General features: G+C 43.1%; 1 protein-coding gene across 1 annotated transcript in view; it reads left to right on the forward strand.

The window, feature by feature from the left end:
* Positions 1–27,715, forward strand: part of Ca8 (carbonic anhydrase 8) — a 68,748-nt gene that overhangs the window by 15,903 nt on the left and 25,130 nt on the right. The window contains exons 4-7 of the mRNA XM_075967018.1: positions 21,095–21,190; positions 24,794–24,856; positions 25,779–25,827; positions 27,053–27,165. Of these exons, the coding sequence (XP_075823133.1) occupies positions 21,095–21,190; positions 24,794–24,856; positions 25,779–25,827; positions 27,053–27,165 (321 nt within the window). The remainder of the gene's footprint in view (positions 1–21,094; positions 21,191–24,793; positions 24,857–25,778; positions 25,828–27,052; positions 27,166–27,715) is intronic.

A 27,715-nucleotide genomic window follows, 5' to 3' on the forward strand; every position in this document is an offset into this window, starting at 1 on the left:
CCCAGGACCACCTTGGCTATTAATATAATATCCAGGATCTTTTGTGCTTCCTACTGTGATGGATAGCTTAGCAATTTGATGAGCATTGCATTGAGTCTGGGGATCTGTAAGATGCTCTTGGTAGCATACTCATTTTTACAATATCAGTTCTTCCAGTCAATGAGCATAAGAGCTCTTGCTGGCTTCTGGTCTATACCTCGGTTTCCCTCTCCATTGTGCTAACACTTCCCTTGCTGAAGTCTTTCACTTCCTTGGTTAGTTAGGTTTATTCCTTTTTTCCCCTCCATAATTGCATTTGCGATTGTTGCCTTGATTTTGTTTCTCAACCTGTTAGCTACTGGTGTTTATAAAGGCATATATATATATATATGTATGTATATATATATATTTACATTTTATCCTGATACTTTGCAGAAAGCATTCAACTCTACAAATTTGCTGGTGGCTCCTTAGGGTCTCATATATAGGACCATATTTATTTCTTCTTTATTGCCTCCTACTTCCTTGATCTAGCTGAGACTTGAAACACACAGTCTTGGGCTAATGTGGTGTTTTCACCTTCTCTTGACTTAATGGGCATGTTTTGAGTTCTTTTTCACTAGTCCACTTTGGTTGTAGTTTGTCATAAATAGCTTTATTATATTGAATGATGGCTATATCTTCTGTGAGTAATGAATTTTGTCACAGCCCTTCCATGTTTCTCTTAGTTTACCTTGTGAGTTTATTTTTTTGGGGTTGTCCATTTAATTTATTATATTTACTGATTTGCGTATGGTGAACCATCTCTGCATTTCTGGAATGAAGCCAACTTGATCATGGTCAGTGAATGATCTTCTTACTGTGCTCTTAAGTTTACTTTGCAAATATTTTGTTCAGAATTGCTTCAGAGAGATTGAGTTATAATTTTCTTCTTTGATTGCGTCTTTATTCAATTTTGGTGTCAGAGTAATGCTGGCTCATAAAGAGTTTGGCTTCATCCCTTAAGTGTCTCTTTTGTACAATAGTTTGAGAAGCCCTGAATTCTGCTCTCCTTGGAATATGTTAGAATTCAATAGTGAGTCTATCTGGACATTTTATAGTTGTTGTCATTATTACTGATTCAATCTCATTATTTATTTCAGGTCTGTATACAAATTATTTGATGCACTTTGGTTTAATTTTGCTAGGTCATATGTGTTTAAAATTTATTCATTACCTTTATATTTTCCAACTTAATGAAATATACATTAAAATATATTATTGATATATGATTATTCTCTGAATTTCACTGGTGCGTGTCATATGACTCTCTTTTCATTTCTAATTTTGTAGATTTGATTAGAGAATTTGGCAGTATTGTTTTCCTTTTCAAAGCTCTTGGTCCTTTTTCACTGATTTTTTTTCATGTCCATATCATTAATTATACTTACTTCTGTCTACTGATTTTGCATTTCGCGTGTTTTTGTTTCTTTAAAGCCCTAGGCACATCACATCATTATTTATCTGAGACTACCTTGAATTTCTAATGGAGTCACTTGTAGCTGTTAACTTCCTTCTTAGGATTATTTTAATTGTAACCCATAGGTTTTGGTGCATTGTGTTCTCATTTTTAAAAATTCTTGGAATTCTAAAATTTATTTCTTGATTTCTTCAATGACGCATTTAGCCTAAATACATTTTTTAATGCTGTTAGGAATCAGTCCTGCCACTGCTTCAAAAGTTAGAAAGATTCTTACTCCTCCTCCTCCTCCTCCTCCTCCTCCTCCTCCTCCTCCTCCTCCTCCTCCTCCTCCTCCTCCTCCTCCTCCTCTTCCTCCTCCTCCTTCTCCTTCTGCCCATCATTTGAGATTGGATCCTTAATTGATGACTGCAGAGAATATCTGGTTTCGGAATAAATCACAGACCTGAACTTATTGACATGCTAAGCATTTTGTGCTCTGAATTCATCCAGGTTTATTGCTACTAGCAAACAGCCTCTGTCTTATTATCCACTGAGTTTAACCAGGGCCATCTGTATCCCTCTGGTTTAGAACTCTCCATTGGCTGGTGGGCTCATTTGTGGGTGTACAACTGAGGACAATGCCTCCCTCTTCCCAGAATGTCAGTGGCTCATAGTTTTGCAGTAGTTGCTGAAGCCCCTACGAGCCTCCCTTATCCATGACTGACTGTTGGCAGGGCTAGTCTGGGGCAGAACCTGTGTGGACAACCTCAGATGGTGTGGTGAGTTCATGCTACAGTTGACTGCATGGCATTTCACAACCTTTCTCCCTACCGTTACTCTGCTCCTGCATTCTTTCTGGCTCCTCTTTCTGTAATTTGAGCATTAGAGGGGCTGCTTTAAATGTCTTATTGAGGGTTGAACCCCATGTGTCACTTATTTTCGGCATTTATGGCAGTCATGAGTCTCTACCTTCACCACTATTCTCTTCAGAGAGAGGCTTCTCTGGTTAGGACTGAGAACAGCCTTTGCGTTTGAACATAGGTGTTTGGGATACAGTGTGCGCATCTGGCAAGGCACCAGTTGTAAGTTATTCTCTAGGTCTCTATCTCTTTAGGTATGGGGCTTTGACCAGGTTTGTGGTACTAGGCATGGATTCCTTCCTGTGGGGACAGGCCTCAAATCCAGCCAGCCGCCTTAGTGTTGTCTGTAACAGCCGTGGCTTTGCCACATCGGATGGCACACCCTGTCTGGCATGTTAGTATTATAGTTTGTAGGGTTCACAGCTGTGCACAACCATTGGTGCCTTTCTCCTCCCCAGGTGTCTGTGTAACACCTTCAGGACCTTTGAAAGCTACTAGCTCACTTCCAGCCTGATTTTGTCATATCCTACAACCATTTTGTTTTGGCTCCAAATCCTACCTATGACCACTTTTTTTTTCTTTTGAGGCAACATAAATAGCCCAGTATGACCTTAAATTTGGGTTCAAGGTCATCCTGCCTCAGGTGCCTGAGCTCTGACATTACGGGTGTGGATCACCATGGTGGATTCAGGTTAAGCATTTAACAAGCTCCCTTCACTCTGTTTCACTCCTCGCTCTCCAGACGTAGGGGTATTCCTGGGGGTGGGCACTGATTCTGCACAGACTAGCACTCTGGGCCGGAAAGGCTCTGGTTTAAGAATGCCTCTGGTGCCAGGCCAGTGTTGGGATACAGGCCCTGCTCTTTATTTAGGCTGTATTTAAGGAGCAGCTGTTGCTTGGGTTCTCTGATAAGGTTGATGAATGAGCATTCTAGCTGTATATGGGCTGCTGAGTGAGGTAAGAAAGGAAATTCTCCTGCAGAGTAGGGATCTTTACTTCTCAAGAGTCTGGCCCTCCTGCCCCTCCACTCCCAGACATGTGCCAGCCCTGCAGATGTCCTGCATCCCCCTTTCTTTCCAGGGAAGTGGGGTATCTACCACAAAATGCAGCCTTGGTACAACTGACTGAGGTTGCTTTGGGGGAAAGAAGAGCTGCCATTCAGAGGAATTAAGGCTGCTGCAGGAACATGGGGAGCAGGGAGGAGGGTAGAATAGGAGCAGGGAGGAAGGAAGGGCAGTGGGGAAAATGTATAGCTCAATTTAAAACTATAAAGTATAAAAAATGACACTAAGGGAACTTCTGCAATCTGCACATCCAGCTTCTCTCTTCAGTTTTATCATGTCAATAAAGTTTTATTGCTTTCAATGAGAAATAAGATCTTGTCTCTGAATACTCTCATTATTAGGTGACAGTCTGGTATCCCCATGGGACTTGTACGTTGAGCCCCCTGGCTAAACTGACCACTGTCTCGCTAGTGGTCACAGCTGGGAAACCCAGCAACAAATGAAAATGTTATGTTTCCTGAATTCTACCAAGCCCTTGCCTGTTCATTCCATGGAAACCATGGCCTCTTCTGTGTACCTTCTCGTTTATTGTGTGTGTGTGTGTGTGTGTGTGGAGACCGACCAGATTACTGAACAGATGATAAAGTTACGACGTTGAGCAAATAGAAATGTTCTTGGTTGCACTGCAATGTGAGGTTCCCGCCCTTCCTCCCAGTCTGACCGCCAGCTTGGACGTTTCCTTTGATTTTTCCATCTGTACACCGTTCCCTCTCCATCACTGCTGGGAGGCACGCAGAAGGTTGTTTTGTCAAGTGACATCTGGAAGAAGCATTTGTGTTCTGACTGACTTTATGATACAAAGCAAGTCAGTGTAGACCAATAATATTCCTGGGATGTCATTAATGTGTGGGTAGTTGAACACTTGAGCTCTAACCGACTAGTGCTCTGTAGTGAGTTATGTCTCATCTCAGCATGCGTTCAGATGATAAACATTGATTGCAATATTTAGTCTGGAACTGAGCAGCTGTGCATTCCATCCATCCATCCATCATCTGTCCCTCCATCTAGCTGAAAATACATTTCAAAACCTACTGTTTAGGCACTGGACTCAATGATGGGGAGATGGTGATGAATGTACCATGAAGCTTGTAGCTTTTCACATAATGCATGCAATGTATGTGATTTGTGTCCTCCCCACTTTTGTCCTAAAAGGGAGAGTATTTAGATATAAACTAATAGAGTATTTGGATATGTACACACGCACACACACACACACACACACACACACACACACGACTTAGAAAGGACCTCGCCCTCTTAGCCATCCCTACAATATGCAAATCCTGACCCTTAGAAGTTAACAAGAAGACCCTTTGAAGGCATGAGAATGCAAACATCATCTGAGTTATTGATGTTTGCTGACCATGCAGCACATCAGCTAGTGTATGAAAGACCCAGGCACACTGCTGTGAGCTGAATTAATTTCAGTAAACTAGTAAAGTCAGAACCGGTGAGATTTAGGAGAAAAAGCCCTGAAGGGAAGAGCTAAGAAAGGAGGTTCATCTAGGAACCGTGGGCAGTCTGAAAGGCATGAGAGACCCTTAATTCCATCTCAGCTCTTCAGTCTTAGATAAGCTGGTAAGATGAGCTGATTCCAGGTTCCACATTCCCATGTCGTGGGCAAGAATTTAGCTCAGAGGTTGAAAGAGTCAACCCTTCTCTAAGTGCTATCTATGACTGGAAAGAGATGGGAGAATATCAGGGGCGATGGACCTCAGTGGTTCTGAAGATAAAATCTTTGTAGTTACCACAAATAAGTCATCCAGAGTGGATGCATGGAGAAAAAAGTAGAAAGTCTTTAATTGATCTTTGTACCTTCTCCTTCCTCTTCACTTGCATACACCGGCATTTATAATCCAACGACTAGGCTCTAATCAGTATCCATTTCTAAGGCCCTCTTTCCTGATGTCTTTTTGATTATGATTATTATGCATACATAAGAAATAGAATTTCCAATGTTAGCCATCACTAATCTAAAGGCGGTGGGGTCTGGGAAAGTGGAGCCGATAAATGAGTGGACTAAAATCTCATGTAATAGCCAACTATATTCAGAGCCTCAGACAGTTTATACTCTAAGAGTTAAGAAAGGTCAGATGAGTAAATTTCTCTTGTGTTCAAGCTGTACTCATAACAATCACAGGGACAAGTCACACATGGCAAAAACATGTTTTCCCACAGAAGCATATAGGATATTGTAAACATTTAATTGAATGCCAAGAGCAAAAAACGATGAGAAATCTGAAGTAAACTCACTCCTATCTACTACACCTGGGAGGAGCCTGAAAACACGTTCCAAGAACAATCCCATGTTTTGAGGAAACTGAGGTCTCAAGACTCTTGTTTTCTTGGGATTTTCTCGCAAGCACTCTGAATTCTCCTTATACGACTCCATTCCTGAACGATGTCCCAACAGTGAGCTGCTTTATAGTAGAATAAACCTTGCTCTGAGGAAGATAATGACCTGGCAGTATTAAAAACTGCATGGGAGTGAGAGGACGTTAGACACTTTCTAGCCTTGCAATATTCTTTGTCTGACCAACGTGCTAGTGCTGGTTTGGGTTTTAGTGCTTTAGTTTAGGTCCTAGGTGTGTGGCACAGTGGCAGAGAGCCTGGCATCACACAGATTCTGTGTTTAGAACTATGAAAAAGGAAAACAGAAGAAGCTACAGTGATGGTTCTAGGATAATTGAGTTTTCCCCTAATTCTTGGATGTGATTAAACATTTTTTCTTTTAGTTTTACAAGGCTCTGCTCAGCAATAGGTCTCTCCAGAAGCCTAGAACAGCATCCAATTTCACAATATTACCACACAGAAAGGCAGATTTTGGTGGTGATGGTGGGGGCGTGTCTTCCCAGGATGCAGCTGGGCCTGTTGAGTGGTGTAAGGGAGAAAAAGCTACATACTGACGCTAGTTTATTGGGGTGGTTGTTCTGTTTCCACATAGTTGTTTAACTTTAATTCCTTTACTGATACACATAAAATACAGTTGTCTCTGACAATGTGAAACAGGGGCCACAGACATGGCTCAATGTGTAGAATACATGTCTTGTAAGGGAGAGGACCGAATTTGGATTCAACACACAGTGGTAGCCTGTGTCCCTAACCTCAGTGCAGGACCACAGAGATAAGTGGATTCCTGGAGTTCACCAATCCAGTGCTAAGGCTTGTCTTAAAAAAATGTGGTGGAGAGTGACTGATGAAGGTACCCAGTGTTGACCTCTGGCCTCCATAGGTACACGCACAAGGTCATACATCCATGAGTATAAACAGGATCATGTAAATAATAATAGTGTAATCATTGCGAATATCATCTATTCCGTTTCTCCTACGACGGTAGAAGATATTGTTATTAAGAATAGTCTGGTATTTATTCTATGTTTTCTGAAAACATTCCATGAGCATAGTTAGGTGTATTTGATGGAAATGCTGTCGAGTTACTCTGTTTTTTTAGAAGCTCCAAATGATCAAGAAAGTAGAAACTAGAGTTTTAAGTTAAATGTAAATTTTAATGACAAACGGAAGATATTTAAGACCATCTAATTGGGAGGTCTTTCCTATTCATCTTGTTTTGGAGACTCCACAGCAAGTAAATTCTCTGAACCCCACCTAACAAGTCATATGGTTCATTCAGCAGAACAGTTTTATAGGCTCCAGCTTTAGTGTCTTTCCCTGGAATATTCCTTGAGGCCTCTACATTGGTGAGTTCAGCCAGGAGACCTAAGGGAGAGATGCTGTATCCCCAGGCTGTCCTCTGAACTGTTAGGAAACAGGGTGCTATGAGAATTCTCAGATGGACTGTAAACTGTCACCTTTGCTGTTCATGGAAGCACACTGGAGACAGCACAGTGTGAGGCAGGAAAGGGAGGGGAGAGGGCTAGGCAGTTGTGCCTGTGCAGGAGGGAGGGGGTAGCCCAGATATGGCTAATTTGGTAACTTCCTAAGAGTAGCTCAAATTTCACATAAGCTTAAAAAAAAACAAGGAAGGAACAATTTGCATTGGAGGAGGAAAGGCTGGCTTTGTTTAAGGAAAAGAAATCTCTCACTATAGAAACCAGGAACAGGGAAGCAATTCCTCAGATTTCTCCACTCATCCTATAAGGTCCCAAGTTCACCAGCTCACCCTTTTGAAAGAGGTGGGGCTGGGTGTTGTTGTTGCACACTTTTAATCCCAGCACTTGGGAGGCAGAGGCAGGCGGATCTCTGGATTCTAGGCTAGCCTGGTCTACAGAGCGACTGCCAAGATGGCAGAGACAAACTGGAGCAGCAAGGAAAGAGAACAGTGTTTCTGATGCTTGGATCTCTTAGGAAGGGAGATGGAGGAGCAGCGGATGTATTCAGTGAAGAAATGTTTGTGTCTGTGTTCAAAGCAGCACGCCATGAGAAATACAAAACGTAAGAAGACAGTTTTTGTTTGCGGTGACTCAGAAAGAAATGTATTCCACACCTGACTGATGTTAGACGACGTTGCAGAGCAATCCAGGACAGGTTGAGGAAGTGATGGCTGTGTGTGCATGGCTGTGCTTGGGGTTGTCCTGGATGACAAATGTCCAGGAGGCAAAGAAGTGCTCGTTCTCCACAGGGTGGCAGACCTAGCCAAAATGACTACTAGCTTTTGGGATGTGGGCAGTAAAGAGGAATACAGATTGTGGGAAAATGGGTTTCTGCGAGGCTCAGAGAAAACTAGAAGAGGATGGATTCTGGAACTGGGTCTTTATAATGGAGTTGGAATTTGCTGGATAATCAAGGCTGTGAAGGTTGTTTCTGGGTGAAGCAGCAGCTTTATTTTGGGCAGAAATTCTGAGCTTTTTCCAGGGCAGGAAAGGGCACTAAATATCCTGGAGTTGGGTTCAGAAGACCCTGACTCCGGCCTAGGAATTAGACTCTGGTCTCTTTAGGAGACCAGGAGGTATAGGCATATTTAAGGAAGGAGATTGTCATGGTGAGACTAGGGTGGTGGACTGGGAATGGGGCAAGGAGGAGGGAAGAAGAGGGAGCTGTGAATGATATGGAAGAAGACATAGATAGACAAGGCAGATTAGAGCATTGGGAAGCTGCTGAGCTATGGGACATGAATAATGAAATATTATAGAAACGTGTAAAGGAATAATGGAATCCTTCAGACTGAATAAACCTAATCCCAAATCCTGGGCACCAGAAGTGCTTTTGATCTATAGTTTTGGAATAAACGCTTGTAACAGTGAGATATGATGGAGTTGATTCAAGTCTGAATAGGAGATCCATATGCATTCCATATAAACCCTGCACACATGGCTGAACGGTGAATTGTTATTGTGTTTATAATATACATGAAACGGAGCTTCACGGTGTGGCGTTTTCTACTTATGATGTCATATTAGTTTTGAAAAAGGTTTGGATTTTGTAGCATTTTGGAGTTCAGGTTTTGGGGTTGGGGATGTTTGTTGCGTGGTTGAAAACATTGAGTTACTCCAGTAGGGAGATGATGTAAGGAAGTAGAGAGTGAGTTCGTGGGTTTTAACATTTTCATCTTGGAACTGTCTACAGTGCTTTTAGTTCTGCCCGCTTTCAAATTGCACAGAGAATAATAACAGGAGGTCCTAGCCCCTTGGTGTGTTGATAAAGATGCCCTTGGCTATGTATAAGATGAAGACATAAACATGTGGGAAACTTTGCTAAGCTGCTTATAATTGGAGTCTTAAGTATAACAGCAAACTCTCCATGTAAGTATTAATCCAACACTATTAATTTTATTTATTATTAATTGCATTCCTTATCTATTGTTAATCACATTTAATTCACACTGCCAAGGGGGAAGTTTGGCTTTAGAATGCTCTCTCCCTGTTTTGGTCCAAGTGTCTTAATTTATTGATCTCCACAGGAGAATGTGTATTTCTCCTTTCGTTTCCTAGGCAACACCTACCACACATCTTATCTGGTGATGTTGTTTTGAAGGTATTTATCTTGCTTTGTTCCCTGAAATTGCCACCACTTGCTGCTGTTGATTGCTGCTTCTGGAGTCTCTATTTCTTTATCTACTTCCATTACCTATGGAACTTTCCAACATCGATATCCATATTTTGTCATGCATTGGTAGAAGGAGGTCTCATCAGTTCCATCTTTTCATATATAAAAAGGTGAAGACCATAAAGACTATGGACTGAGAGAAGTGCTCTAGGAAGCATTAGCTTTTCTAAGTCTCCTACAGTTGCCTATATCAAAATTTTAATAGACATAGTTTTGACTTTGAAGTGAAAACCAGTTTTGTGTCAAGCAATATAGAATTTTACTTAAAATGATTAGAATTTACAGTATTTATGGTCCTGGTCTAGAGAGAGCTAAAAACTTTTGGGGAACTAGAGTTTTGCTTCTTGATTCCAGCCTGAGTTCTCCATACAGGGTGGGGACTGACTTGAGCGTGCATGTTTTGCTCAGTGACTGAGTGCTGAATCCCCTGGGATGCTGAGATTTATGGCAAACGATACTGCCCTTCTCCACAGACCTTCTGTTTTGGAGAAATCAGAAAAAGATAATATAAAGACTGACCAAATAGCCTGAGTCAGTTTTGGCTTGATGCCCAGTAAGCATGTGTGTGATACTTCTCATGAGTTGAGTTTTGAGCATGAGGCCTTGGGGGAAATGATATTATTAATGATGCAACTTCTTTGTCATCTTATAAATACAACCACATGTTCTTTCCTTTGCGCTTGTTATTAAAATTAATGTATATTTCATGAGAATGATCTGCACAGCTAAGATAAAAAAGATGGCAAGTACAATTTATGTACCACACAAACAGCTGTGATGACACATGATGATCCTATCTAGATCCATAAAGCCCTGTGGACACTTTAAACACTTTTGTCATTGATGATAATTGCCATGTTTCTCTTTGTTTTGTTGAGACTGTGTCCGGCTGTGTAGCCCAGTCTGTCCTCCCCTCTTGTGCTGGGCCTATAGGATTTCACACCCATGTAGGTACTACCACACCCATAAAATTTGTTTATTTATTTATTTTTCTATTATTTTTGCTTTTTGGGGTGCTGAATGCCTTTTACATGCTAGGTAAGCACTCTGTGGCTCAGCTGCATCTCCACCCTGATGATAAATCTCAGATTGTGAATAAGGTATAGTATCTAGAAATGTTTCCCCAGATCAACATAGCTGCATAAAATGTACGTTTCGTGCCGGAAAGTGTAAGTGAAGCTTCTCATCTGAATTCTGGCTCTTACGCATTGATCGCTTTCCTGTGTACAGGTGACCATTTTGTTTGATTTTGAACTCTGACTGTTTCTGTTCAAATTCCACATTAGCCAAGCAACCTGATACTGTAGATTCTCACAACACTGGACAGGATCTGGTCTCTGTTTGGATCAGTCATTTCTTAAGCTCCAGTTTTATAAAATACCCTTTACAATTGTTTGATAACATCGAGTCGTCTCTAGCACCATGGGAGTCTTAGCAGATCTCAGGAGTGCCCTCCCCTTTGATTCAAACCAGAGAGCCAGCAATGTGGTTCACAGGGAGTTGGCTGAAGAATAGCTCTTTGTGCCACTCTCTTGAGCAACTCTCTAGAGTTGGATTAGCATGTTTTGATTTTAAAGTGAGTTACAAAACGTACATAAATAAGGAAGTACTTTGTGAGAAAAGCATACACGTGTGTTTCTCCGGAGCCTGGAGCCAGCTTAGGATCTGGAAAGGGGGAAAGACAACTACTCAGGGGATGATTTGGGTAGAATTCTATTACATGTGTTGCTGTATATGCATGTGTTTGTTGAGCCTGTCCAAGTTCACTCTTCACAATAGTCTGAAGACAGGGGGTTATATCGTTGGACAGTCTTATGCCCATGCATTGTCTTGTGAGCATGAGGTTAATGCAATAATGCATTCCACTGCAGTTCCCAGGGGATGGTGAGAGTCCTGTCAACGTTTCTGAAGACTGTCTGTGAGCCAGACACGTGCCAGATCTTATTTGGTCCATTGTATGCATGTTTTCCTGTCTGTTTTTTCAACTGAATAGTCAGGTCAAGGAGCAGTAAATAAGTTGCCCAAAGCTACTAAGTAATGGCTGAGATGAGACCCTCGTTCTCTCTCCCCTGCAGCGTATGCTTTTCTCACTTCTAATAAAATGATGCTGAGTTTTGGTTTGGATAATTCCATTTGAAAAAGCCCCGAGAATACTGTATTAACAGATGAGTCCCTTGGAGATAAAGTGAGAATTAAAGTGAAGTGCCGTCTCTTTTCAGCATTACCAGATAAATTCATTTCATTGTAAATAGTTTGTCTATTATAATTGGGTCTAAAATATTGTTCTGAGTAATGAAATTATTAGGCAAAGTATGAGTATAGAAACTTGGAGTTGGGTTAAAAACTGACTGTGGTGTTTCAAGAGAAATGAAGTTATGTTAGATTTTGAAATCCAATTAAAATGGCTGTATATGTGTTCCTGGTACTACAAAGAACACACATCTTAACTGTCCTTATCAACATACTTGAAATGGTTACTATAAATCAAGCCGTGCTTCTCACAGTTGATGACTGTGAAAAGATGTTCTGTTGAGACACTGTAGGCTGTGGATTCCAGCTGTACCCTGTAGGCAGTGACGGCCTCTGAGGAGCCACTGCCGGATAAAGAGGGAGGAGAGACGCCAGCTTTGGAGGTACTGACTCCACTTAGATTCGGGTCATAAGTGTGACTTAGATACCTACACGAAGGGATGGACGAGTCTGGCTAAGAGGGTGGATTTGGGAACATGGTGGAGGGAGACCGTGAGGTGTGAGTGGGCTGTGTGTGAGGAAGAAACGTTGGAGCTGATTTCTGGTTTGGGTTCCATCATTAGAGCTGTGGAACCGAGAAGTGACACAGGCTATGGGACAGTGGGGACTGTGACATGCCAACGTCAGAAGACCTCCCAGGAGGGCTTTTACCAGGCAGTTTAACACAGAGACCTAGCCCCAAGAGGTTGTTCGGGTTAAAGATGTTGATTTTGGAATCATGGGCATCAAGGTGATAGTTACGCCATGGGAGTGGACAAGGTCACTCACCAACAATGCGGGAAGGGAAGGAAAGAAAAGAGGCTGCAAGATGGAGCAGAATCTGGGGAGGGATCAGAAGAAAGGGGTTAGAGGAGCTGGAGGTGGAGGCATGTAGGAGGGGGCAGTGAGTATTTGTCGTGCAGCCCACAGGCAGGGGCCATGTGAAAGGGAGGATGGTGGCCTTAGAGGCTACAAAACGAGCCAGGATACCAAGGCCAGACTGTGTGACACGGCAGAAGGACAGTCCTGAGGTGAGCCAGTGGACAGAGTGGGGGGAATATGAAGTAGATTGTAGCATATCCTGGAGGAAATGGTCAGGGCGGGGCAAGGATGGTGAATAGGGACCCATGGAAGAGAAAATGAATCTGCTGGGAGGATAAAGCAGCATGAAAACTCTTGGGGTTCCGGAAGTTTGCTGTTCTAGTTTAGGTGATAAAAAGATACTGTGGTTCAAATAACGGGGAGAGGAAGTTCCTTACAGAGAAGGGCACGGCCCAGGGGGTGGGCAGGTGTTTGGGGGAAAAGATGGGCAAGTGTTTCTGTCAGGAAAAGGACAGGGTAATTTTTTTCTCTCCCGGAAATGAGGGACCTTGTTACTAGAGTATTGACAAATGCTTGACCCTAGTAGATGGGCTTTTGGGGTTGGGTTGAAGGCTGGTTCCAGCAAGCAGTGTTTTAAGTTTGGCCTTGAGGTGCACAGGGGCAGGTCTCTATTCTTCCTTTACGCAGTTCTCAGTTATCGTTTGGGAGGCATTTGAAGTTATGAAGGATCATGGTGGTCTGGCTTTCTATAGTGAAGGTGTCATTAATAATCTTTGAGTTTTAAGGAAATAAATGAATGGGTTTGAATAGTGTCATGGGGGAAATTATCTGGAGTGGCCTCGTCATAGTTTAGACTTCCTTAATCCCCCCTTCTTCGGAATCAGCTAGAATAAAGCCACATTGTTTGTGTCCAAGCCCAGGCTCTGCCATCATTTATTGGTGGACAGGCAGCCACACATTGGGAAGGGGAGCTGCAGAGAAAGAATAAGGAGTCCCAAATACCAGAGGATGCATACTCAGACTCTGACCAGCACCTGAAAGAAAAAGATGAAATAAAAGTTACCCAGAAAGGATGTAAGCAGTGATCCGGCTGAACCTCATGGTAGCTCCCAGGGACCACACCAGGGGGTGGGAGTTTGAGGAAGTAAAACCTATTATCCCATTAAAGAATAGTTAATCTTTTAGCCTTTTAGCACACAGCTTAGTAGACCTGCCTCCCTCAGAGCTGGCTCTTTCGTCAGGTGATTGACCTGCCAGGGTATTAACTTTTATTTTATTAATTAAAAAAGTAAAATCACATATCATTTCCCTTTCTTTCTCTCTCTCTTTCTTTCTTTCTCTCTCTCTCTTTCTTTCTTTCTTTCTTTCTTTCTTTCTTTCTTTCTTTCTTTCTTTCTTTCTTTCTTTCTTTCTATTTATTTATTTAAGATTTCTGTCTCTTCCCCGCCACCGCCTCCCATTTCCCTCCCCCTCCCCTAATCAAGTCCCCCTCCCTCGAAAGCCCAAAGAGCAATCAGGGTTCCCTGCCCTGTGGGAAGTCCAAGGACCACCCACCTCCATCCAGGTCTAGTAAGGTAAGCATCCAAACTGCCTAGGCTCCCACAAAGCCAGTACATGCAGTAGGATCAAAAACCCATTGCCATTGTTCTTGAGTTCTCAGTAGTCCTCATTGTCCGCTATATTCAGCGAGTCCGGTTTTATCCCAGGCTGTTTCAGACCCAGGCCAGCTGGTCTTGGTGAGTTCCTGATAGAACATCCCCATTGTCTCAGTGTGTGGGTGTACCCCTTGCAGTCCTGAGTTCCTTGCTCATGCTCTCTCTCCTTCTGCTCCTGATTTGGACCTTGAGATTTCTGTCCGGTGCTCCAATGTGGGTCTCTGTCTCTGTCTCCTTTCATCGCCTGATGAAGGTTAATATTCAGGAGGATGCCTATATGTTTTTCTTTGGGTTCTTCTTCTTATTTAGCTTCTCTAGGATCAGTAATTATCGGCTCAATGTCCTTTATTTATGGCTAGAAAACAAATATGAGTGAGCAATACCACTCTTGGGAATATACCAAAGAGATGCCCTATCATACAGCAAAAATATATGCTCAACTATGTTCATAGCAGCATTGTTTGTAATAGCCAGAACCTGGAAACAACCTAGATGCCCATCAATGGAAGAATGGATGAAGAAAGTATGGAATATATACATATTAGAGTACTACTCAGCAGTAAAAAACAAGGACTTCTTGAATTTTTCATGCAAATGGATGGAAATAGAAAACACTATCCTGAGTGAGGTAAGCCAGACCCAAAAAGAGGATCATTTTCCCTTTCTAATTCCTCCTTCCACTCCTCCTACATGGTCCCTCTTATTCTCTCAAAACCGTGGCCCCTTTTTCTTCATTTCTGCTGTGTGTGTATAAATGCACACACAACCTCATTCTGCTCATTGTTACTGATATGTATATGATTGTGATTTCAGGGCTGACCACATGGTATTGGATATAAACTTATGGGCTTATCTATAAGGCAGACAATCTAGACTGTTTTAGCATTACTTACTTACCTGTAGTTCTTTTTTCTTATCATTTCCCAAGGTCATTTATCTCAGGCCCACAGGCAGACTGATGCTTAAGCTGAGAATGAGGATTGGTTTTTGGTTTATCAAGACAGGGTTTCTGTATAGCCCTTGCTGTTCTGGAACTAGCTTTGTAGACCAGGCTGGCCTCGAACTCACAGAGATCTATCTGCCTCTGCCTCCCGAGTGCTGGGATTAAAGGTACGTTATGTCATTGCTGTGACCAGATATACCCAAGAAATGCAGCTTATATAAGACAAGATTTATTGTGACTTGTGGCTTCCAGAGGCCTGGGTCCTGGTTCTGAAAAGTTCATTCCATGGCCGTCTGATAGTATATGCTTGGACTGGACACCCCGGCAGCAGGAGCTTCTGAGAGAAGGCTCTTTACTCTGCGGTGGCCAGGAAGTAGTGTGTGTTGGGAAGGAGAGGGGGATGAGGTGTAAGCCTCAATGCCATGTCCTGGTGACCCACTTCCATCAGCTAGGTTCCACCCTCTAGCTAACCACCTCCCTAAATAGCACTCCTATTGGCCCTCAGCATGCGAGCTTTTGGGATATCTCCAGACCGTAACCGGTGTGTCTCCCTACCTGTTGTCTCCGTTCTCTGGCGGCTCTAGTTTCGTGTCAGAGGTCTAGAACAAGGCACCACGTTATAAAACTGAGCCCATCCTTCTTTTGATGGCATATTGGTGTGTGTGGGGATCTTAGCTCTCCGCTCTTTCTTCCTCGTCTCTTGTATCTGTTAGTTTCGATTCTCATCTTGTCTGTTCCCCTATGCTCCTGGCTCACAGCTTACCTCCTTCTCCAGTCCGTTTTTCTATCACATCCAGGGAGGTCAGAGGGTAGAGAGAGGATTCCCAGGGTTGAGAAAGGCAAGGTAGGAGGAAGGGAACTAGAGAGGAGAAGTCCTGGGGAATATGGGTCACTCTCGCATTGAGCATTAGATCCTTAAGTGGGGAAGAAAGGGATTAAGGACATCGGTGCCAGATCAGAGTAGGAAATACAGGAAATGAGAGACTCTGAGCAGAGGGGATGTGAAGGCTGGGCTCCAGAGAGGTCAGTGGGACTCTGTAATGCCAGTGGGCGGGGGCAGGAAAGGCGTCGGTGAGTGGAGATAAGGGCTGCCATCTGAGACTCCGGAGATGCCGCATTGTGCCTGAGTCAGCCAGAGCGGACCTCTGAAAAGAACTGGTGTCAGAGCTAGAACTGTTCTGCTCGCACAAACACGGAAACCTCTGAAAGGAAATGCCATTAAGCATTTGCTGACAGGAGACTTCAGCAAACTCACGGGAGTGCCCGGGGTACTGGTGGGTCATAGAGCCTTTCAGAGTTTATGACTTTTTCCATTGTAGTGATTCACTCTTCTGTGGTTTAACGCTGTCGTGTTATTTCTGTTAATAATAAACCTGTTTATCTTGAAGATAGCTTTCTGTTAAGCTTCCATGGAATCTTGAAACCTTTTTCTCAGTGCCAAACAAATGACTATATGACTATGGAGTGTCAGAGTTTCAAGACTTTGGACACATTTATTGGCTGCTGAGACTTAAGTATATGAAGATTCACGTTTCCCAGGGACTAATGGTAAAGCCACACAGTCAATTATAGGAAATTAGCGTCTGTGAACCTTGTAGTGAAAACTCCATCAAGGCTTGGCTCCGGCACTCGAGGAAGGTGAGTTACGCAGTCTGTAAGTCAGTCTGATGTCTTAGGACAGCAACCTGCTCACCCGGCACTTCTGCTAGGGTGGATCATTTTAGTGTTTGACTCTCACTGAGGTCTCTTGGGTGGGAAAAGAGTTGTAAAGAGTGAGGAAGGCTGGGTTTCTTTGTCAGAGAAAACTGTTCTCTGCTGATCTAACAACCCATGCTACAAGCAAGCAAAACCATTGACCCACTTGAGGGTGTTTGGTGGCCACAGTAAGAATTTGGGTTCCTCCTGTACAAGGTAACCCTTGACTACCCACTGTACCGTGTATTTTCAAAGCAAATACTGTCCAGGTTCCTCGTAGACTAGCAACAGCTGGGTCCTGGCCTGGGGTAGGGGTCAGCTTTATTCCAGTGTTCTTTGAAGGAGTTAGGTGGCTCTGCACAGTGGGCCATCTGAAGCCCTGCAGCAGATACAGTGACAGTGACAACTAGTTCTTAAGAATAGTAACAGCGCTGTAAGCAGGAAAGCTGCCCTCCATCCCCCAGAACTCCCTGCTTCAATGCCCTCACTGGCTACACATAAGCAGTGCTAATGCCAGCAAAATAGGATGGGCATAGAGAGGGTGTAAGCACAGGGGGGCGGAGGAGGGAATAAACCAGGCTTATGAAGCACAGTGCTCCTTAGCTTGCAGAGGACCTGACGCTCAAAGGCGGAGGTGACTTCTGAAGCTCACAGGGCTGCTGCGGTCGCGGGGCTGAAAGGAGAGTCAGCCTGTGATTCCTGGCTGAGGTCTGCCAGAGCCCCTTGCTTCTGAGAGCTCAGAGTTGCGGGCTTGCAGGTTGCAGTCTTTCCCTGCTGCCCTTGGAGTCCTCAGACACGCCCCCAGCAAGCCTGCACTTGTCTCCATGTCTGCCTTTGAAGTTTATCTACCAAGGCCCTTCCACTCACGATAGCTGTCTGCTTGGACCTCCCAGGAGACGATGGGGGAAACGTGGCTGCACCTCCCTTTCGAGTTGCTTCATCACTACAGCCTTGGTGTGTAGATTTTAATTCAAATCCATTTGCGTCCAGAGTCCTTTGTTGAACTACCTCCATTAGAACGATATGTGCCCGTTCTACAAAGATTGTATTTATGCGTGATCACGTTAATGAAGTCTCCTCTCCTTATCTGGGGGTATTGGTTCCATGACCTCTAGTAGATGACTGAAACAGGATCTTTCTAACCCCGTGTGTATGAACTGCTTTCTAATACACATAAATATCAATGATAGAGGGATTTATGAGTTGGACACAGTGTAGAGTAACCATAACTAACAATTAAAGGGTTAAATTATAGTAATGACTGTGGTAATAATTTCTGCTCAGTTTTTTTTGGCTACAAGTAAATATGGAAAAGATACCATGATGAGAAAGAGTACTGTATGCATTGTGTATTCTGTGGTGTGTAGCAGAAACGGATTGAAGAGGCGTGTGATAAAAACCAGTAAAAGCAGAGCTGAGGACGCTGTCTGTCGTGGGAGCTTTGCTGGCCCCTCCCCCGTCCTTCTGTCCAGTCCTAGATTTGCTGTGATGCTCATTTAGCCACCAGGCCTTCTCTTCATCCTCCCGCTGCTAGTCTTCTTCAGATGTAATCCCCATTGCTCTCTCCTCTTCTTTGGCTTGTACAAGCTGTATTACTCTCTTTTCTTCAGGCAAATGGAAAGACCATGAAAGGGTGGGGTAAAGGAGAAGGGAGGAAGAAGAGAGAAGAAAGGAGGGAGACAGCAGGCGTTTTAAATTATGGAGTTGGTCTCTGTGACTGAGGGGTGGTGAGACCCAAATCCCCAGGGCAGGTTGGAGGTAGGAAATTGCTTGCAGAAATTGGCATTGTAGTTGGTGGTTTAGTGAGAAACTGTTGTAGAATTTGTCTTGTCCTGGAGGCAGGATTCTTTTCTTTTTAGGGACTTAAGTATTTGGTCTCACGGCATTCAACTCAGTGGATAAGGCTCACCAACACTACGGAGGGTAACTAGGTTTTCTCAATGTCCGTTAATTTAAGTAGTAATCAGAGCTACAAAACACCTTCCCAACAGCATCTGGACTGGTGTTTGGCCAAACTGAGCTCTATAGCTTAGCTCTATAACAACCTAACTCATAAAAGTAATATACCGAAAGCTGGGCATGGTAGTGCTTGCCTGCCGTAATCTCAGCTTCCGGAGGGAGAGTTGCAGTGAATTTGAGGCTATCCTGGGCTCTGCAGTAAGTATTATGCTAGCCTGGCTATATAGCAAAGCCTTGACTCCTCACCTTACTTCTTCTCTTCCCACCCAAAGCAGATAGCCCTACTGCAGTTTTTCAGCTGAGCTCCCATGGCCCCACCTTGCTTGTATTCCAGCCTCTGCTGCATTCTCCCTACTGCTAGAAAGGCCCTCGAAGGAAAGAGGCTGTTGGGAAAATTTGATTGCTTCTCAGTAGCATCATGTTACCAATGTAATCATATGCTGGCCTGGTGTTTCCACATTAGAACCATGACAAAATCTAAAGCACCTCCCGGTCTGACCCTCTTTCCTTCCAACCCCTCTTCTTATTGCCAAACTTAGGTTCCCACAAAGGTATTCTAGTTCTTCATATGCCTTGATGATTTCCCTCTATCTGTGGCTTTGGTTTAAGGAACTGAACCAACATTCTTCTAAGGAAGAACTGCGAAAACGGTAGGAATAAAGGAAGGGCTGGGGAGAGCAGGCATAATCGGAATAAGTTAAGTCTTTGAGATGCGAACAGACTGTGCTGTGGTTGCAAGACAGGAAAGGGGAGTGTTCTGGGAAAATCCCATGAGAAAACCTGGCTGCCAGAGGCGGAAGAAGCCTGGAGGCTGAAGAACCAGGCAGCTAGAGTATTATAAAACACCACGAGGACTCAGAGATGGAAGCGTGGCCAAAAGTGGGCGACAAACTGGTGGATCCCCGTGGCTTGTGATTAATGTGGTGATACTTTGTTTGTGATCTAACAAAAGCTTGCCTGAAGATCAGAGTGCAGAGCTAAGCGACTCCTTAGCCGTAGAGGCCAGGTGGTGGTGCACACCTTTGATCCCAGCACTCGGGAGACAGAGGCAGACGGATCTCTGAGAGTTCAGACGCATACAATGGAACCCCTGAGCTGTAAAGTAGAAACTTGGTCCTTGGGAATTTTAACAATTTCTTGGGTCTCAGAAGAAGAACATTTGAGGCCCATGGGCTGAATTAAAACAAATCCTTGCAATTTAAATTGAATTCTCTTCTCTCTCGCTACTTCATGTTTACATACACTCATTTAGCTACACTCGTTTAGCTTTGCAACTATTATATAGGCAGAAAGGAATCACAAATTACTGTGCTTAGAAGAATGTGCCCGGGCCTCTGGAGGGCAGGTACAAGCAATGACTGACTGAGCTGGGAAGAACAGCAAGCCAAAGTAGACGTCACACCCCCAAACAGGCAGAAAACAAAAAGTCATGCTTTTAAAAAGGGGATGAATGTTTTGTTTCTGGAAAAAAGTTCCCCATAGTATTTTATTAGAAGAACACATCCTTTAAATTCTGTGAAATGATGGATAAAGATTTCCTTCTGCTGGAGGGAGGGCTCGGAGCTTCGTCGATAGAACAGGAGCCATGGCCTCTTATCTGTACCACGGGGCTGCTTTTGACAGCCATTGTTGCAGCCACAAGAGAAAGCTTAGAATGATTCGGCCTCTTGTTAATTGAGAATAGGAGGCTGAGAAAGGCGATGCTTTGATGGTTCACACTGGACTGTTACAGTCCTGGCGAGTCTGTCTTCGCAGCCTGGCCTCCAGCAGCTGATTCCAATGCTGAGTCTGCTGCCTCCCTCTAGTGGTCAGCTTTATTTTTTTCATTTATTGAAAACCGATTCTTTTTTTTTTATACAATCTATCATTATTATAGTTTCCCCTCCCTCTTTTCCTCCCGGTTCCTCCACACCTCCCCTACCTCACAGATAAAATTGTATCTGTCGTCGAAGAAATGGCCTTTTTCTAAAATTACATTCTCCTCCCCTCAACAGTTTGCTGTTTCTGGATATTCTCAGGTAATTGAAATAATCTGTCAGATTTTGAGAATGGCTTTTTAGGTTTCTTATATGCAGGTCACAATCCAATCTCCCCTCTCTGTTGGTGCTAGGGTTTACACTTAGGGTCTTTACCTCTCTGCCGACCTCTCTACCACTAGGCACACACACCCTGCCTCCATCCTTCCAATGAGCAACCGTTTGTCTAGACCTGTGGTTTTGCTCCCTTGCCATCCACAGCCTGGATTTGGAGAATGACAGCTCATCAGGTGTGGAACTTTGAGTCTCCCTGAGCCAGACAGAAGGAGGGAGACTCTTACAGAGAACTTTGCTGGGAGCAGTAGTCTGTTTCGGACTGACTGTGGTTCTTCTATACTGGACACCATGGAGATTCCGAGTGCCTGGTTTTCCAGAAGGATGCTAAGTGATGCTGTGTTCTCTCCTCAGCTCCATCTGATCCACTGGAATTCCACGCTGTTCGGCAGCATCGACGAGGCGGTTGGGAAGCCCCACGGCATCGCCATCATCGCCCTGTTTGTTCAGGTAAATGGTCCTGCTGTGAGGGCACATGGCTTAGAGACGCTTTCTTGAAGCCATTTGGTCAAATTATTTAAGTTCACAATTTTATTACTTGGAGGTCAAATGAAACACATATAAACACTGATAATATAACCCTTCATAAGATTTTCTTGTATAAAACACTTCACTTATTCGTTAGATATTTTCTTCAGAATGGTATTTGGGGCCTTTGGAGAAACAAGTTAGAAAATGTCTTCTGAAGTCAGACTTCATTTTATTCAGGAAAAAAGAATTCAGAGTTTTTTTTTTTCTCTCTCTCTCAGATCCAGGCTTTCTAAAAAAAAAATATAATCACCTTGTCTTTTTGTTATTAATAATTTTTGCTCAAAGATGATTTGAAATGCTTTGTAGAAAGCAATGATAAAATAAGACTGGCAAAGGCCATGGCAGACTTAGCCACTCTAAGCTGGGCACTGAGCTCTGTGATGACAGAAAATGTTTCATAGTTTAGCAGACGCATACAATGGAACCCCTGAGCTGTAAAGCAGAAACTTGGTCCTTGGGAATTTTAACAATTTCTTGGGTCTCAGAAGAAGAACATTTGAGGCCCATGAGCTGAATTAAAACAAATCCTTGCAATTTAAATTGAATTCTCTTCCCTCTCTCTACTTCATGTTTACGTACACTCATTTAGCTACACTCGTTTAGCTTTGCAACTATTATATAAGCAGAAAGGAATCACATATTATTGGCAGAACGCTTTTAATTTTAGTGTATTGAAGAATTAACTTTAAAAAGGCCTCTTTTTTTTTGTAACCTGGAAATGTGAGTGGAGCATCAAGCAGGTAAAGTTGAGGCAGTGGAAGGCTTTGTGCCGTCATTTAGGAGTAAGAATAAGGAAAATAAACATAGGAACACAAACAAGTCATCGTGTGTGGGGAGATGGGAACAGGGGAGCTTCACTTTCAGACTTGTTACACAGTGGGCTTGTGAATTGAATTAGGTGTGATCATTTAATGTTCCCACTGTTGGATCCTCCATGTGTAGTGGCCTGAGGACTATGGGGGCCTGAGTTGCAAACCTAGCCTCCTGGGACTAGCCCCTGGAACAAGCTTGCGGCCATGGAAAGCTCCAGAACACACACAGATGTTCTTGCCTCCATCCATTGGTGTGAGGAAAGATGCAGGAAGCTGTGCAAAAATTGATTTTTCTCAGGAAATAGTTACCTAACCTGTGAGAGTGAACTCTCACCGAGTAAGGAGTGGCTGAGGAGCGTTGGATGAAGCAGGGAATAAAGGAATTCTCAGTACCCCAGGCTGGAGCGCTGGCCTCAGCCATGGACACCAGAGGAGGAAGCGGGGTGCTGCTTGCTGACTTGATTCTAAACGCTTGGCTTGGACAGGGAAGGGCTAAAGGAGCAAAAGCCGGTGGCAAGTTTTGAGATCTGAGGTCTAGTACTTTCCTTCTGCGCATGATGAGCTAGTGCAGTCTGAAAATACACAAAGGAGATGGGATGATTAATGCAGAAGTATCTACAAGAAGGGCCGGTGCGGTGCAGAGGACATCTCCCTCGGTGACTTTGATATAAAGCCTTGTATAGAGCAGCTACAATCTCAGGTGAAGATAGGCGGGAAGTTGGGGATACTCACGTTTGGTGCCCATCATCCTTTCGAGACTTGTAAAGCACATTGTAAAGTAAGAGGGACCCGAGTGCAGGGTTTGTCTTTGAAACAGCCAGGTGAGAGAGATAATAGTCTGTGAGGCAAACCCACCGAAGGCTGGATGGCCTGGATTAGGTGGGACAGCACATGTGGGATTCTTCTCTGTCTACACAGGAGCAAAGGACAGTCTAGCAGATTGTGGCGATGATCAATTGAAGAGCGGGCGATTTAGGGGGATAAAAGGATGGAAGACCTGAGAGTGGAATGAAAGACGTCATTCAATTTAACGAGAAAGGATGAATGAGGGGCCGAGGGTGTTGGCTGCCAGTGAAAGGAGGGAGCAGAGGACCGAAGGCTGGGTGGGTACAAAAGCTTGGTCAGAAAGTGTAGCCTCTTGGAGTTGAAAATTTCAAAATGACAGGAAGGAGGAAAAGAGGTTAAGGAAACCAGCCGTTTCAGGAGCTGAACGTGGCAGCGTCAGGGCGAGGAGCTGAGCTGGTCAGGGCAGCGGGAGAGCTCACGGCTGGACCACTGTGCTGTGCTGCTTTCCATTGTTCTGGTGTGGACTCCTAAGTGCTTAGATCTGACAGGAGGTTCAGGAAGAGAAAACTGATCGGACCACTCAGTCATGCCTGCAAGAGCTACCTCCAGGTGAAACCGTTGAGAGTGAGGAGGGTCCACTTCTCCTCAAGGCCAAGGAAGGTTTCTAATTGAGATGTCAGCTTTTGCGTTCATGTATAGAATCACAAAGGATACTCTTTAAACCTTAGAAATTTTATTTTCTGTTTTTAGAGCCTGCTTCAGAAATTGTTTTTTTTTCTTTTTATGACATCAAGCTGATCGGCCATTCTTAGGTTCATTGTTTCTTTCTCCTGCACATTTCACTGTCAACATTGGGATAAACAAAGGTGTGTGTGCTGACAGCTACACCAGCTCCTTACAGGTCATTCTGCAGATGTGTGCACGCAGGAAACGCCTCGTGTGGCAGTGCCTGTCTAGCTGAGATAATGTCTGTTCTTCCTCTCTGTTGTTACAGTGCACTGGAAGCAGCTCAAAATCAGGTGGCACCAAACATTTAGACAAGATACTAAGTGTCAGAAAACATATTTCAAGTATCAGTTTTTAAATATATATAGTACACTTATATTATATATAATCATATACAACACATATAAAATATATAATTATACCATATATTTTAATATTTAGCTATACAGTAATCAATAATTATAACGTATAAAATGCAATTATATATTATATGGTATATAACTGTATAAATATTTAAAGTAGAAATCTTTGAAAAAGTCTTATTTTACTAAGAATGAAGAAGTTATTGAATAGTGATCGCCAGTAATCAAGAGATGTTTTAATTTTGATAACTTTGACATATGAAGCATCATATCCACTTCTGAGTTAATGAAAATTTTCAACTTTGATGAAGTATTTATGACCTAACTCTCTAAATGTCAAAGGCAAGAATACAAGGCAAAATATGTAAATAAATAGAAATAGAAATCTGGGCATGCTGGTGCCTGTCTTTAATCCTAGCACCCAGGAGGCAGAGGCAGAAGCAGGCTAATGTCTGAGGCTAGCCTGGCCTGCATACCAGATTTCAAGCCAGGGCTAGATAGAGAGCATGTCTTCAAACAAACAAACACCAGGCAAGAGTTTAGATACCTGTTGCATCACTTTAATTTGGAGTTACTTATGGCATTTTCCTATAGCAACCTTTTATGCTTTTATATTTGCATATGACACCAGTAATAAATATCTGTAGCAAGGTGAGGTGGCACAGGCTTTTAAAACTTCAGTTATCTTTAGTTATTGACCTGACCATTAACAGAAAGGTCACTCCTTCCCAAGAAGGCCATTCAGGTAGACTGGAGCCTTATGTCTGGTAGTTATTTTGGATAAAAGCTAAGCATTCAAAATGTGTTGTTTGTGGTTTATGCTTTATGTGTTTCAGATAGGGAAGGAACACGTTGGCTTGAAGGCTGTGACTGAGATACTCCAGGACATCCAGTATAAGGTAAACCATTAGTTAGAAGTTCTATGTGAGTTCCCAGCAGCTGTCTCTAGGCTTGATAAATCTCTAGAAGGGATGTATGGGACTCTGAGTAGATGCTAGAGTTAACGATTGTGGTTTATTACAGTGTGGTACTGGGAGAGGGATGTGGGCTGAAGTCTAGGGGGACCTGAAGCAATCTTACTGATGTTCCTTCTGGGCCCCCAGTAATCCCAGCATATTGTGAACTAGAGGAACTCTCAAGGCCCTTAATGTCAGGGACTGGTCATTTAAGCATGAATTGCCTCATTAATTTCGTCTGGCATCGTCAACCTTGCTGTCATTTCTCTCACTGAGCCAAACAAGGCATCCCTCCATTTCTGGGCTACACACACTGGCTCACACTAGTGGAGCAGCCTCCAAGGGCCAGGTTGAAACCACAGGAGTTCTCCTCAAATATGGCATGGCCCAAGGCGTCAGGTATATAAAAGCATCTTACCAAGGGCGGGGATATTCCAAAGGTTCAGAGGCCTTCTCCAGAAGGCAGCCAATGGCTTGTCCTGAAGTTAGGGTATAGAGGCTTTGAGAAGCCCGGCCCTGCTGAGACTCGGAGGTGAGGAACACGCTTTCTCTGCCAATTTTTCCTATGGCGTGCGTTTTAGTAAAAATGTTTCTGTGGGTCTGGTAGGCACCGGTTGTACTATTCTACACCAGGCGTTATAAGAGAAATTTAAATTCAGAAGCAAACAGCCATCAACTCAGAGCAGGTGTGTTTTATTGGATCCAACCCATCTCACTCCAGTGGGAAAAGTGGCTACGCACTAATTTTGGGACACGATGAGATCATCACGAAAGACGTCAGTGTAGCTCTTTAGTTTTAATAATTTTTACTCAAACATTTATACATTTTGCATTAACATGTCCTGAATTGCTTTTTCTTTTTCAGGGAAAATCCAAAACAATACCTTGCTTCAATCCCAACACTTTATTACCAGGTAAGCCTGTCTCTGGTGGCCTGAAATGTCCGTTAACTGTCACTGCACACTGTTTATCTTAGAGTGTCCGTGGCCACACATTATTAGTTAATAAACCGCACATTATTAGTTAGTGAGGCAGCTTTGTGGTTTCTGTTCTCTATAGCAGGTGTAGTTTCAGATCGCCGTTGATAAGGCAGGAAACCTTTTGAATGTTAGGAAACCCTCGCCACAGCTTCCTTATTTCGGAGAGAACATTCTTAGTGACATCATCTGTAAAGTGTGAAGTTGCTACCTCAGTGTAATGGACCCATGGTCATCAAGTAACGGACACACTTCTAAGACTATCAGGCTACCAGGATGAAATCAGCTTTCTATCTAATTTTATAAGGTCCTCTCCTTACAGCATCATGATTAAATGCTCTAATCGCATTAATGCACATGTAATAATTACACAAAAAACACTTTGGATATAACTTGGAGTTTAAGGTATTTTTATATAAAAATTTGGTCTCCACATTTCTCTGTTTATATTGTGTGCTGTTCCATAGTGTTTCAAAGAAAACCAAATTGATTGGTACATTGTATTGTCTTCCTACACTTACCTGCTCTCTCACAAGCTATTTCCCTCCTAGATTGAGCACCTACTTTGGTATAGTTAATCCCGAATTCCTCTTAGGCAATGCCAAGGAGTTCAGATCCGTGACTTATTTTTTTCTTATCACATTAGGATTTTAGTACCATGCTGCGGAAGGAGCAATGTAGAGATAGCTTGAACAAGATGTTTAAAAACACAGCCTTTGAAAGCAGACTGCCTGGGTTCAGATCCTCTGCTGGTTTTGTATTATCTTGGACAAATTAATAACATTCTGTAACTCAGTTTCTCTATATAAAATAGGGCTAATGTGTCTCATTTCTTTGCTGTGAAGACTCAATGAATTGATTTATACTCCTCTAAATAGTTCTTGACACATAGTTCAATGGATTTCAGCTGTGAATCAACTAATGCAAAAAATGGGTAATAGTTTCCTTACTATAGTAAGCTTGATAGATATGTCTAGTGGGCCACTGATAGAAATTTCTGTAACTATAAAGAGAATTAATAATGTTTTTCATTGATTATTGTCTTCGCAAATGGTAGTTTAAGAATCCACCTGAGAAGTGACAGACTGCCATTTTGGACTTCATTGCTGGCATCTTAAGTCCATCAACTTGCCTTTTCTAACCTGTCCCTGTGTTTGCACAGACCCTCTTCTGCGGGATTACTGGGTCTACGAAGGCTCTCTTACCATCCCACCTTGCAGCGAAGGCGTTACCTGGATATTATTCCGATACCCTTTAACTATATCCCAGATGCAGGTGAGTATGTGCCTTGGTGTCCTTCAGAGTCAAATCTTCTTCCTGTAAAGGGAAAATGTCTGTTTTATGCTTTAGTTCCTGTTAGGTCAGTCAGAGCTTTCAGGGAAAAGTTGAATGTTGTGAGCCAGGGAAAGCAATGGAGTGGTCAAGGATGAACGAAACTCGTGCTCATTTATGGTCTGTATTATGCATGTTACTTTCTATAGAGTAAATAGAAATCACCCTGAAACAGCCAGACTTTTTATTAGTTTGTCCATTCTGTTATAGGTATTTTTCCAGGTCTGGAAAAGAGACAGTTCTGGAAACAGACTTCATTTCACAGGCATGAATTCGTTCTTTCTTGACATTTAGGATACTGTGATATATGTGGGTATGTAAGAGACCCAGAAAGAAAGCCCTGGGAAATTCTGGATCATTCCCTGACTTTATTCTCATGGTCCTTGAGTTCCACATGGATTCTCTAAATGCTAACAAAAGCCATCTGTGGAGACCCACATCCATAGGGAAGCAAAGGTGGCAATGTCATTTGGGTCTAAGAGTTTAGACTCAG

Source organism: Microtus pennsylvanicus, chromosome 3 (genome assembly GCF_037038515.1).
Source record: "Microtus pennsylvanicus isolate mMicPen1 chromosome 3, mMicPen1.hap1, whole genome shotgun sequence".
NCBI lineage: Eukaryota > Metazoa > Chordata > Mammalia > Rodentia > Cricetidae > Microtus > Microtus pennsylvanicus.